Consider the following 13,458-nt stretch of genomic DNA (forward strand, 5'->3'; position numbering starts at 1 on the left):
AACTGCATTGTTGGTTAAGGGCTAATAAGTAAGCATTTCATGGTAAGGTCTACTTACACCTGTTGTATTCAATGCATGTGACAAATATAATTTGAATTGATTTGAGATATGCCCAAAGAGTGAGTATCTGGTGAGTATGCAGGCCATGGAATAATAACGGACATTTTCAGCGTCCAGGAATTGTGTACAGATCCTTGGGACATTGGGCCGTGCATTATCATGCTGAAACAGAAGGTGATGTTGCAACACAGCTGGGTTAAATTTGAGAGGTGCACGCGAGTCAATTTGGCTTCTACATGCCTCCAGAGGTTCCGCAATTGCGTCACACCATCCACACGGCGCCTCTGACCACATTTCGGACCAAGCATAAATTGGCTCTAACATTTTAAAATGCCAGTTGTCAGATGAGCAGCGAGCACAGCGCGAACGGTAGCAGCTGGCCAGAGGACATCAAAGCGCAGCGCACAGCTCTGATCTGTACAAGAGGAGGATGCGAGTCTTCGCTATCATCTGGGCCATTGGGTTCCTCTTGAAGGAAGCGCAAGCCTGGGGCTTCAGAAATGGAATATTTCATAACTCCATATGGCTGGGTAAATCACGCTTTCTTTGTTACTTTGGGAGCCTTAAATCATTAGGCTGCTTTTCAACAAGGATTCATTTCAGAAGTAACTTTTATGCATGCCAACAATTGCAAACATTGTCATTCTGTAGGACGTTCTCCTGAAAGTTTTCTGTGTTTGTATTTTACAAGATGGTTGTGGAATGTTCAGTTGTAATATTTAGAACCACTATGCCACATTGGATCTTTCAAAAAGTTGGGTCGCTTGGACAAAGACCTACAAGAGGCACCGGTTTCCCTTTGATGTGTCCAAATGGGAACGATAATTAGCCTACATATGTCAGAAAAGTATTATTTTATGTTCACTTTTCTAACAGCTCTTTATCTTCAACATACTCTCACAATCCTGCACAACATAGGCTATTGACAAGGTTGTAAACATTTAGCATTTTCCCTGATAAATCTTTGCCTACATAATCTTTACAGTTATGTAACATTATTAAATGGCACATAGCACTGTGATGTGTGTTCAGGTAAGGGGTAGAGTTGGAGACCGGCATATTTATGACTGAACACTGCATGAGGTTGACTTGCAAACACACTACTTCATTTTGTCCGAGGGACAATAAACACACATGAACAAGAAAGCTGTGCAAACTTCAGAACATTATTTCAGTGTTCAGTTTAGGGCGTAGCATTGCAGTGGTGGAAAACGTACCAAAATGTCATACTTGATTAAAAGTAAAGCTACCTATGTAGAAAATGACTCAAGTAAAAGTCAACCAGAAAAATACTACTTCAGTAAAAGTATTTGGTTTTAAATATACTTAAGTTTCAAAAATCTATCTAATTGCAAAATATACTTAAGTAAAAGTATGAATAATTTCAAATTACTTATAAGAAAATCAGATGGCACAATGTTAGAGGCACAATAGCTAGAGGCACACTTCAACACTCAGACATCATTTACAGATAGCTAGAGGCACACTTCAACACTCAGACATCATTTACAGATAGCTAGAGGCACACTACACTCAGACATCATTTACAGATAGCTAGAGGCACACTATAACACTGACATCATTTACAGATAGCTAGAGTCACACTACAACACTCAGACATCATTTACAGATAGCTAGAGTCACACTCCAACACTCAGACATCATTTACAGATAGCTAGAGGCACACTACAACACTCAGACATCATTTACAAATGAAGCATTTGTGTTTAGTGAGTCCTCCAGATCAGTGGCAGTGGGGATGACCAGGGATGTTCTCTTGATAACTGAGTGAATTGGACCACTTTCTTGTGATGCTAAGCATTGCAAATGTAACGAGTACTTTTGGGTGTCAGGGAAAGTGTATGAAGTAAAAAGTACATTATTTTCTTTAGGAGTGAAGTAAAAGTCGTCAAAAATATATATAGTAAAGTACAGATACCAAAAAAAACTACTTAAGTAGTACTTTAAAGTATTTTTACTGAAGTACTTTACACCACTGTAGCAATGAAAGAACAAGGACAGAGTGTTATATCAGTTTGAAGACTCTGCACATTTCTTTTGTAACACAGAGACTGCTATAACATCTGCCCTTGAACACTCAGTTTATAGACCAGTGTGTTTATTGTCTAATAATGTTATAGTGCCCCAACCCATTTTAATGGAATATGTCGTAAAGGCTTCTTCAGATAAGAGTTAATGAGCTCGACTTGCCTGCCAGACCTACACCCATCTGGAACACACAAACTTAACTGCATGTTTACAGTAATATGTCATGTGACCCAAACCTCCTATATCATTTGGTTCTGGTAATAGTGAGATACACCACACTCTGGGCTTATAATGAGAACGAGGCACCACCTCACAAGGCACCTTGGAGGGACAGTTTGACTAGTAGGTGAAAACATTAGTTCATAGCTAATTTGGAGTTCACTCCAAGTCCTACAAGGTCATGCATGCGTGATATCAAAACAGCCTCAAAGGAGGACTCCCCATAGGGAATGGCCACTTCCAACAGGGAGATTACAAACACTAAGCTTCTGTCCTAAGGGTTTCTATCCAGTCACAACATGTTAGAGTTGAAAGATTTTGGCCTATCCACCGTGTGTGTTTCATGTTTCTTTTCTTCCGCTTTGGACTTAGTCTGAAGCCACTTTGCTTGCCTCCAATCTTGTAAAACAGAATCTTTTCTGCTTGTTTTCTGTTGCCTGGATACGTATTGTTGTAGTTGTGTCTCACTGTAGTGCTGAATGGAATATGAATGACAGTCATCCAATAAAATGACTACCTCCCCGTAGTACTCACTTCTGTCATCATGAAGTGCTTTGAGAGGCTAGTTACGGAACATATTCCCTACACCTTACCCGACACCCATATCGGCCCTACAGATCACCATTGCACTGCACACTTCCCTATCGTGTCTGGACAAGAGGAATATCTATGTAAGGATGCTGTTCATCAACTACAGCTCAGTCTTCAACTCCATAGTGTCCTCCAAGCTCATCGCTAAGCTTGGGGCCCTGGGTCTGAACCCTGCCCTGTGCAACTGGGTCCTGGACTTCCTGACGGGCTAACCCAGGTGGTGAAGGTAGGCAATAACACCTCCGCTACGCTGATCCTCAATACGGGGGCCCCTCAAGGGTGGGTGCTCAGCCCCCTGCTGTACTCCCTGTTCACCCATGACTGCATAGTCACACACGTCTCCAACTCAATCATCAAGTTTGCAGATGATACAACGATAGTAGGCCTGATTACTAACAACGACGAGACAGTCTACAGGGAGGAGGTAAGGATTCTGGCGGAGTGGTGCCAGGAAAATAACCTCTCCCTTAACGTCAACAAAACGAAGGAGCTGATCGTGGACTTCAGAAGACAGCAGAGAGAGCACGCACCCATTGACGGGGAGTGGAGAGGGTGAAAATCTTCAAGTTCCTCAGCGTGCACATCACTGACAACATGAAATGGTCCACCCACACAGACAGTGTGGTGAAGAAGGCGCAAGGAGGCTGAAGAAATTCCTAAGGGACCCTAAGACCCTCACAAACTTCTACAAATGCACTATTGAGAGCATCCTGTCAGGCTGTATCACCACCTGGTATGGCAATTGCACCATCCGCAACCACAGTGCTCTCCAGAGGGTGGTGCAGTCAGCCCAATGCATCAACAGGGGCACACTGCTTGCCCTCCAGGACATCTACAGCACCCAGTGTCACAGGAAGGCCAAGAATATCATCAAGGACCTCAGCCACCCGAGCCACGGCCTGTTCACCCCGCGACCATCTACAAGGCGGAGACGGTACAGGTGCATCAAAGCTGGGACCGAGAGACTGGAAAAACAGCTTCTATCTCCAGGCCATCAGACTGTTAAGTAGTCACCACTAACCATCCTCCGCCCAGTACCCTGCCCTGAACCTAGTCACTGTTACTAGCCATCTACCACCTGGTACTCTACCCTGCACCTAGAGACTACTGCTCGATGTACATAGTCATTGAACATTGGTCACTTTAATAATGTTTACATGCTGTTTTACCCACTTCATATGTATATACTGTATTCTAGTCGAGGCTCATTCTATATATTATTACTGCTGTACACACATTTTCTATTCATATACTGTCTAAACATATACAGTATATTTAAATTCCAGACTCTGACATTGCTCGTTCTGATATTTCTTAGTTCCTTAATTGTTTTATTTTTATTTGTGCGTGTTTTGTATTGTTAGGTATTACTGCACTCTTGGAGCAAACATAAGCATTTTGATGCACCTGCGATAACATCTGCAAACTATGTGTCCACGACCAATAAAATTTGATTTGAGTTGCTTTTTCCTGGACAGAGCAAGCCGCCGGAGTCTACCACAGGGAATCGCGTAAAGGGAGATACCAGCTGACTTATAAGGAAGCCAAGGCCGTGTGCAAATACGAAGGAGGGACACTGGCCACTTACGATCAACTGGAGGCTGCTCGTCAGATAGGTTTGCAATGCAATAACTCCCCTATACCCATCCCCTCCAAACTGGAGGTGGTGGTGCTCTCTCTATCTCTCTGTCTCTCTCTCTCCTTCTCTCTGAATTTACCAGACAAAGAGTCTGGAGGAACATAACTCACAAGCAGCACAATGTTGCCAATTATATTCTATCAATGTCAATGACTTTCAACATAAGCACTGGCAGTTCATGAGTGGCCCCTGAGCCCTGAGTTTACAAAATGCCATTACCACTGTTGATTAACGATGCCTCAAAGTTTACCTAAGCACACATGTACCCAGTTTATATTAGCCAAACATGTGGTCACTAGTATCACTGGTCAAGCAATGGCAGGAAGAGGTGTGTTTATCTTGCCTTTCTCCCATGAAATCAATCAAAGACATCTTGCAACTACAGCTCCTACAGCCCGTTGCTCTGTGGAACTGCAGCCGGTCCCAATTCGCTCCCTATCCCTTCCCCTTGGGCCTAACCCTTTGATGTTTGCAGATCTGAAGGGTAAATAAGCAGTGTAAGGGCGTGGCCCTTCCACCATATTCCCTGCACTTTACAGCTCTACAAACATTGAAGGGTTAGGACCAAGGGGTGGAGAGGGAATTGGTCCGGCTGTGATCAGAGGCCTCTCAAGTATTATAAGAACGATAACACCTGCCTAGCTGGGTAACGATGCTGTTCCCATGGATGGCAGACAGATTGAAGCCTGATCAGGCCCTGGAACTCAGGATCTGGCATTTGGAAACCACTACTCGTCTGTCTGTGGTTAGAGCTGAGCTGCCCTATGGCCAATCAACCTAGGAGCCCTGAGTGTATCTCTCTTGCCTTTCCTGACTGACTGTGGTCCGCTGATTGTGACTGGAGGCTTTTAAGATACATTGGAGTTCATTATGCTTTACCCCCACCGTCCACCAACCATCCCCATCCACATCCCCCACATCAATGGACTGCTTTTAATTGCAGATGCAAAGTCCCTGGAAAACACATTTTTGACAGGGACAATAGCATTTCCAAAGACTTGGTTTTGTTTTAAGGATATGGCCAAGCCGAATGGCTGGTGATAATCCAATATTCCCTTGATCTTCTGTTAGAGTGTTTTATCTGTGGTACTAAGACGGGGATGGATGCTAGCTCTATAAACCAAGCTCTCTTATGGTTTTATCAGTGACACTCTTTCTTAGCATGGAAACAACGTGAAACTTTCAGATTGGTTACCAGGCTAACTTTTTGCCCCTCTTTCTTAGGTTTACATGTGTGTGCGGCTGGATGGTATGACAAAGGACGTGTGGGCTACCCTATCGTCAAAGCCGGTGCCAACTGTGGTTTCGGCAGGGTTGGCGTCATCAACTATGGGTACAGGTTGAACAAGAGTGAGAGATGGGACGTCTACTGCTACAACCCCAACTGTGAGTAGTAAAAACATGACAAATGGGAGGTTTATGCAATCCTCTGTGTTGGTTTAATGGACCATGATGGTCCACCATATGAGTTAAGTGTCTGGTGTGGTTTCCAATGGGCGAGGCTAGGGCACACACGGTCAGAGTTGTAAAGTTGCTTCTGGTTCATGACATGTCGCCTTATGTACCAGGGGAGCTATTGACTGTACGTGGGCAGGGGGTTGTGGTCCCTGAATCTGGGTGAGGGCTCCTCCAAAGGGCCATTGGCAGGGTCCAGGGGGGTTGTGGTTTCTGGATAAGGACTCACCCCATCACTAGTAAGGCGGGATACTGGCGATAGTCTGACCTATGAGCGATGGGGTGGCGTACGGCTGTTAACCTCTACACTCCAGATGATTCACCAAAGCCTTGCAGATGGAGCGAGACCTAAACGCCTTTGGGCTGTCATGATCTAGGACAGGAAGCAAAATAACACCAACAGCCAACTAAACATTGATTCATTTCCCTAACTCGGCTCATAGATGGAGATGAAGATTGTTTTCTTGTTAATTACATTCCTTTTCCTCTCAGTATATCTGGAAAGGGTTGCAAAAGCAAAATTATTCATATAAACACCCGGGTAGCTGCCTGTGAAATTTGTACGAAGGTTTGGTTGGTTAAGTTTCTGGAGTGGCTCTAAAGTGGTGCATCCTTGCTGACATGCTACTGGAGAGAGCCCCAGCTAGCACATTTGGTTCCTTGGAAGTTGTGGGAACGTATATTTTTGGTTTCACATTGGTTGTGGGAATGAAGCCATACGTTTCCTGACTGGTAAAACTGAACGTTAAACTTTCTGAGAACAGACGTGAACATTTAGCCTGTTCTGGGAACGTTTATTTTTAGGTTGCAGGGAGGTTCTGAGAACATTTTACTCTGGTTCCTTGAAAATGTTCCCGGATGGTTTTATTAACGCTCTGAGAATGGAAATTATAGGTACATACAGTGCCTTCAGAAAGTATTCACATTTTCAGGAGTAAAAATTCGCATAATAAGTTGCATGGACTCACTCTGTGTTCAATAATAGTGTTTAACTATTTTTGAATGACTACCTCATCTCTGTACCCCACACATACAATTATCTGCAAGGTCCCTCAGTCAAGCAGTGAATTTCAAACACAGATTCAACCACAAAGACCAGGGAGGTTTTCAAATGCCTCGCAAAGAAAGGCACCTATTGATGGGTTTAAAAAAAGCAGATATTGAATATTCCTTTGAGCATTATTAATTACACTTTGGATGGTGTATCAATACACCCAGTCACTACGAACATACAGGCGTCCTTCCTAACTCAGTTGCTGGAGGCCAATGGGGACTTTAAAACAGTTACTGAGTTTAATGGCTGTGAGTTTCGTCTAAGGCACTGCATCTCAGTGCTAGAGGCGTCACTACAGACATTCTGGTTTGAATCCAGGCTGTATCGCAACCGGCCATGACTGGGAGTCCCATAGGGTGTCGCACAATCGGCCCCGCGTTGTCCAGGTTTTGCCTGTGTAGGCCGTCATTGTAAATAAGAATTTGTTCTTAACTGACTTGCCTAGTTAAATAAAGGATAAATAAAAAATTGGAGAAAACAGGATGGATCAACAACATTGTAGTTACTTCACAATACTAGCCTAAATGACAACCTGTACAGAATACAAATATTCCGCACAGCCCTCCATGTGCTCGCCAGAGGTAGCCTGACTGCCAATAGGTACCGAGATGAGATCCTCAGACCCCTTGTGAGACCATATGCTGACACATGCACATTTGTGGCCTGCTGGAGGTCATTTTGCAGGGCGCTGGCAGTGCACCTCCTTGCACAAAGGCGGAGGTAGCGGTCCTGCTGCTGGGTTGTTGCCCTCCTACGGCCTCCTCCACGTCTCCTGATGTACTGGCCTGTCTCCTGGTAGCGCCTCCATGCTCTGGACACTACGCTGACAGACACAGCAAACCTTTTTGCCACAGCTCGCATTGATGTGCCATCCTGGATGAACTGCACTACCTGAGCCACTTGTGTGGGTTGTAGACTCCGTCTCATGCTACCACTAGAGTGAAAGCACCGCCAGCATTCAAAAGTGACCAAAACATCAGCCAGGAAGCATAGGAACTGAGAAGTGGTCTGTGGTCACCACCTGCAGAACCATTCCTTTTTTGGGGGTGTCTTGCTAATTGCCTATAATTTCCACCTTTTGTCTATTCCATTTGCACAACAGCATGTGAAATTTATTGTCAATCCGTGTTGCTTCCTAAGTGGACAGTTTGATTTCACAGAAGTGTGATTGACTTGGAGTTACATTGTGTTGTTTAAGTGTTCCCTTTATTTTTTTGAGCAGTGTATGATTTAATCCAGGTGTGCAAAGCTCTTATAGACGTACCCAGAAAGATTCACAGCTGTAATCGCTGCCAGGTGATTCTAACATGTTTTGACACAGGGGTGTGAATACTTAAGTAAATTAGATATTTCTGTGTTTTATTATCAATACATTTGCAAAAATGTTATACAGTATATATTTTTTCACTTTGTCATTACACAACAAAATGTGGAATAAGTCAAGGGGTATGAAACAGTGCCTTCAGAAAGTTATCTACCTAATACCACTGCACATGACTCTGTATTGGTATCCCGTGTACTGTATATAGCCAAGTTATCGTTCCGCATTGTGTATTTATTCCTCGCGTTATTATCTTTTTCTATTATTATTATAAAAATAAAATAAATCTGAATTGTTGGGAAGGGCCAATAAGTAAGCATTTCATTTGTCTACACCTGGTGTTTACAAAGCATGGGACAAATAAAAATGTGATTTGATTTGGAGTTTTTTGAATAACTACCTTAAAATGTTCAATTAATGTTTTAACAATACTTTTAATAACACTACTTGCAGATAGGACACATGGACGTTAATTTCCTTAGGCATTAATCATGCAAACACATTTTTTTTTTAATGAGATTCGAACATATAATTCTCTGTTCTCTGTCCATGGAATTAGTTCACTGCGCCACCAGGATGGAGCTAGCATGCCATGTTTTTTAACTGACACAAAGCTGTTCATTTTAGTCTATTCAAACAGACCCCATTTCAAAGGAAACAAGCATTCATTAAGATCAGGTGTTGCCATTTAGTGGGCGTGGCCAACACACCTGAACACACTTAACAAGATAGAGGCTCGAGAGTTTTGTTGACGCTGAGAACGGAATGTATATGTTTTTAAACACAAATCTTAGAACTTTCTCTGAACATTAATAAAGTAGAACGTTTCCTTTAAAATTCGCAGAACAATTTAAGAACATGACTTTAAATAGAACCATGAGGAATCCTGTAGGAAACATTATGCTGAAGTACTGAAATTCCCACAGAAGAATGTTGTTTCTTAACATTCTCTGAACTATTTGAGAACATTCCCAACATTTTTGGAAATATTCTGTTAAAGTAATGCATAACCAAGAAAATAATGTTATTTTGTCAAGTTCCTTAAATGTGCAGAGAATTTCCCAAAGCCAATCAACTATCCTGCACCATTCCCAGAAAGTTGTGGGAAGGTTGTACGCTCTCACCAAGCTCTAAGAAACATTTGGTTCTCAGAACTAGCTGGGACTGGACTGTTTAATGGTGTGTCAGTCTTATAGAATGGTGAGGCCGAGGCAAATAATTATACAAGTCTGTGGGTAAGGCAAAGAAACACTTCAAGATGTAAAGCCTATTAGGGACAAACTGAAACCCAAATGGCCGAACATCTCTAGATTGTATGTAAATCTAGTACATTATAGATTGGAGCGGCAAAGCAACACTTTGAGGTGTAAAGCCAGCAAGGAACACAGTCACTTAATATCCAATGACTGTTATTTGTCTCGATATGATATTAAAAAATGTAACTTTAAGTAATGTAGTAAAAATCCAGTCTTTAAACTATCCAATGGTTGCACAGCCTCCCCCCTCTTGCAGGGGCGCCTCATGCTCTGACTTTTCAGGGGGCCCTGTGAATCTGCGTTATGCCACTGACGGCAATCAAATACATTAAGTCTTTATAGAATAAAGTAGCAAAGCAACACGTTGAGGTGTAAATCCAAAGAGGAACACACTGAACTCTTAATGGTCTGACTCTAGATAATACCAAAATCAAATCTGTGGTAAGAACCCAGTCTTTAAACTCTAGGGGCCTTATGTGATAAGAACTCAGTATTTATCCAGTCATTATAACTATTAAGGATGTATTTACAACACTTTTACAACATTTAATTAATCATGACAAAACAGCTGTATTGGGGCCTGTTTTTATGTTTTCATGGTGGAGAATGGTACATGATAGTTGGCACCACGTGACGACTGTACTCAACATGGAAGAGGTTGCCTCATTGGATGAGATAGCTGCCTTGAGTGATACTGCCTGTGGCCCTGGTCATAAAGTAGTACACTACAAAGGGAATAGGGTGTCATTTGAGAAACCGGCACAAATTTTCTCCCTAATTCCCTGTGACGTTGAGGATGTATGGTTCACATTTGATAAATTACGGTTGAATTGCATTAAAAAAAAACTCTTAATTACATTAATTTTCCCTCTACAAATCCTGGGGTTCTAGGGGAGCTTTTGATTTAATTTTCACCCAACTGCACATGTGGAGGGAATTGTGTTCATTCAGAAGACAAAGGAGTCTCTTTTCTAACTATATATATATATTTTTTGTATTTTACTCCCCTTTTTCTCCCCAACTTTGTGAAATCTAATTGCGATCCAATTACGATATTGTCTCATTGCTGCAACCCCCCAATGGGCTTGGGAGAGGCGAAGGTCGAGTCATGCGTCCTATGAAACATGACCCTTTAAACCGCGCTCCTTAACCCGGATGCCAGCTGCACCAATGTGTCGGAGGAAAGACTGTTCAAATGATGACTGAATTCAGACTGTAGGAGCCCAGCCCACCACAAGCAATTGCTAGAGTGCGATGAGCCAAGTAAAGCCCCACCGGCCAGGCCAAACCTTCCCCTAACCCGGACGACATGGGCCAAATAATACGCCGCCCTACGGGACTCTCGGTCACGCACAGTTATGACACTGCCTGGGATGGAACCGGGTCTGTAGTGATGCCTCAAGCACTGCAATGCAGTGCCTTAGACTGCTGCGCCACTCAGGAGGCCCCTAACTTTATTTCTATCTTCATTCAGTGGTCACATCAGAGAGAACAACATAAACAAAACATCATTCCCATATTTTAATTTATCGTAATGCATTTACTTATGATGACAGCAAATGTAATACACTGATGTAGTAATACATAATGATAGTTTTTGCTGAAATGTTTTGCTTATATGATATCATTACTCTAGAGTCTAAAGCAACAGCTAGTGTGCAGAATATTCGCTTAACTTTTATCTATGGACATTACCCATTACAAAGTCTTATTTAATCTGCTAAACTATTCATCTATCTCATCTAATATATAAAGTTAGCTTTTATCGCTTCAGTATATTTCCTCATCCTATCTCCTCCATCTGTCTCCTGGTCCACAGCGAAGGAGTGTGGAGGTACTCTGACAGATCAGCAAAGGATCATCCAGTCACCCGGTTACCCAGAGGAGTACCAGGATGAGCAGATCTGCTACTGGCACATCCGCGTGCGCTACGGACAGAGGATACGCCTGCACTTCCTGGAGTTCGACGTGGAGGAGGACACGGCCTGTCTAGCAGACTACCTGGAGATCTATGACAGTTATGACGACATCTCTGGCTTTGCCGGGAGGTGAGGATCTAGGTTTTGATTGAATGTTCCTTTACATTTAGTTTTAGTTTGTTGCGTTCACGTTGTAATGGTTTATCTGGGTTGTTAGTCTTATCCAAGATGATAGAAAGTTGCATTGTACTAAATGTATTGATACTCACATAGACTCGTAAGACTCATGTCTTTTCCCACAACATACTGTCATAACATAGGCTACTGTCTGACCATGTTGATCTACTATCAAGTAAATATATTTATTATTTCCAGGTACTGTGGAGATTATTTACCAGATGACCTCATAAGCACAGGTATGCACAAACACATTCCTATTTTATTACCATATTAAATGCTATTATTATAGATCAAAAAGCTACAGTAAATGTCTGGCATTGATAACCTTTTTTTAATCATCAATTGTTTATTGATTTCCAATTATAGGTGTTTTCATTGATAACCCTGTCACCTTTCCCCGTTTCTCTCTCCCACAGGGAATGTGATGACACTAAAGTTCCTGTCCGATGCATCTGTAGTCGCAGGAGGCTTCCAGATGGAGTACATTGCTGTGAACGCTTCTCTCCTCCACTTCCAGAATGACACCAGCTGTTGTTTCACCTGACCAATGTTTATTTATTTTTTCAGTATGATATGAGTTTCCATAAGCCACATCACTTGCACTATGCAGTATAACAAAAATAATTACTGACAAATTTGAATTACAAAAATCAACAATACAATATACTGCGCTAGGCAGTAGGCACTGCGAGCCCCGGGAGTGACGCGGTGCCTGGTGTGATTGGTTGAGATTTCACAACGCAGTGGACCGCTCACGTCCCCCACCCCTACAGCACTGGTTGTGCCGTGTTCAAAACAACTGGGAACTCGGAAAAAACTCGGAAAAATCTTTTTTTTTTTAAGTTCCCAGTTGTCTTGAAAAGCACCAATAGATGTCATTTGCGTCACTAAGCAAAACCCCTGTCACTCAGTCAGAGAGTCTGGATGTTTGGAACGAGCAGGTTGAGGCAATAGGGAATGAGGTGGATAGGGCAGAACAACCAGAAAGTCAGTCTAGCAGCAGAAAAGTTAGCCACAGGTTTGTGGAGGGTTGGTGGTAGCTAACTACACTGAACAAAAATATAAACTCCACATCAAATCAAATTGTTTCACCTTACAGTGAAATGCTTACTTACAAGCCCTTAACCAACAATGCAACAAATAACAATAGCGAGGCTATATACAGGGGGTATTGGTACAGAGTCAATGTGCGGGGGCACCGGTTAGTCGAGGTAATATGTACATGTAGGTAGAGTTATTAAAGTGACTATGCATAGATAATAACAGAGTAGCAGCGGCGTAAAAGGGGGGGGGGGGGGGGGGGGGGGGCAATGCAAATAGTCTGGGTAGCCATTTGATTAGATGTTCAGGAGTCTTATGGCCTGGGGGTAGAAGCTGTTTAGAAGCCTCTTGGACCTAGACTTGGCACTCCGGTACCGCTTGCCGTGCAGTAGCAGAGAGAACAGTCTATGACTAGGGTGGCTGGAGTCTTTGACAATTCTTAGGGCCTTCCTCTGACACCGCCTGGTATAGAGGTCCTGGATGGCAGGAAGCTTGGCCCCGGTGATGTACTGGGCCGTATTCACTACCCTCTGTAGTGCCTTGTGGCCGGAGGCAGAGCAGTTGCCATACCATGCAGTGATGCAACCTGTCAGGATGCTCTCGATGGTGCAGCTGTAGAACCTTTTGAGGATCTGAGGACCCATGCCAAATCTTTTCAGTCTCCTGAGAGGGAA

General features: G+C 43.0%; 1 protein-coding gene across 1 annotated transcript; it reads left to right on the forward strand.

The window, feature by feature from the left end:
* Nucleotides 1–490: 490 nt before the first annotated feature.
* On the forward strand, nt 491–12,287 carry LOC120063887 (tumor necrosis factor-inducible gene 6 protein-like). Its single transcript, XM_039014205.1, has 6 exons — nt 491–590; nt 4,398–4,535; nt 5,783–5,944; nt 11,464–11,692; nt 11,939–11,979; nt 12,160–12,287. The coding sequence occupies exons 1-6, from the start codon at nt 491–493 to the stop codon at nt 12,285–12,287; spliced, it is 798 nt and encodes a 265-aa protein (XP_038870133.1).
* The last annotated feature ends 1,171 nt before the right edge of the window (nt 12,288–13,458 follow it).

This window comes from Salvelinus namaycush, chromosome 19 (genome assembly GCF_016432855.1).
Source record: "Salvelinus namaycush isolate Seneca chromosome 19, SaNama_1.0, whole genome shotgun sequence".
Lineage (NCBI taxonomy): Eukaryota > Metazoa > Chordata > Actinopteri > Salmoniformes > Salmonidae > Salvelinus > Salvelinus namaycush.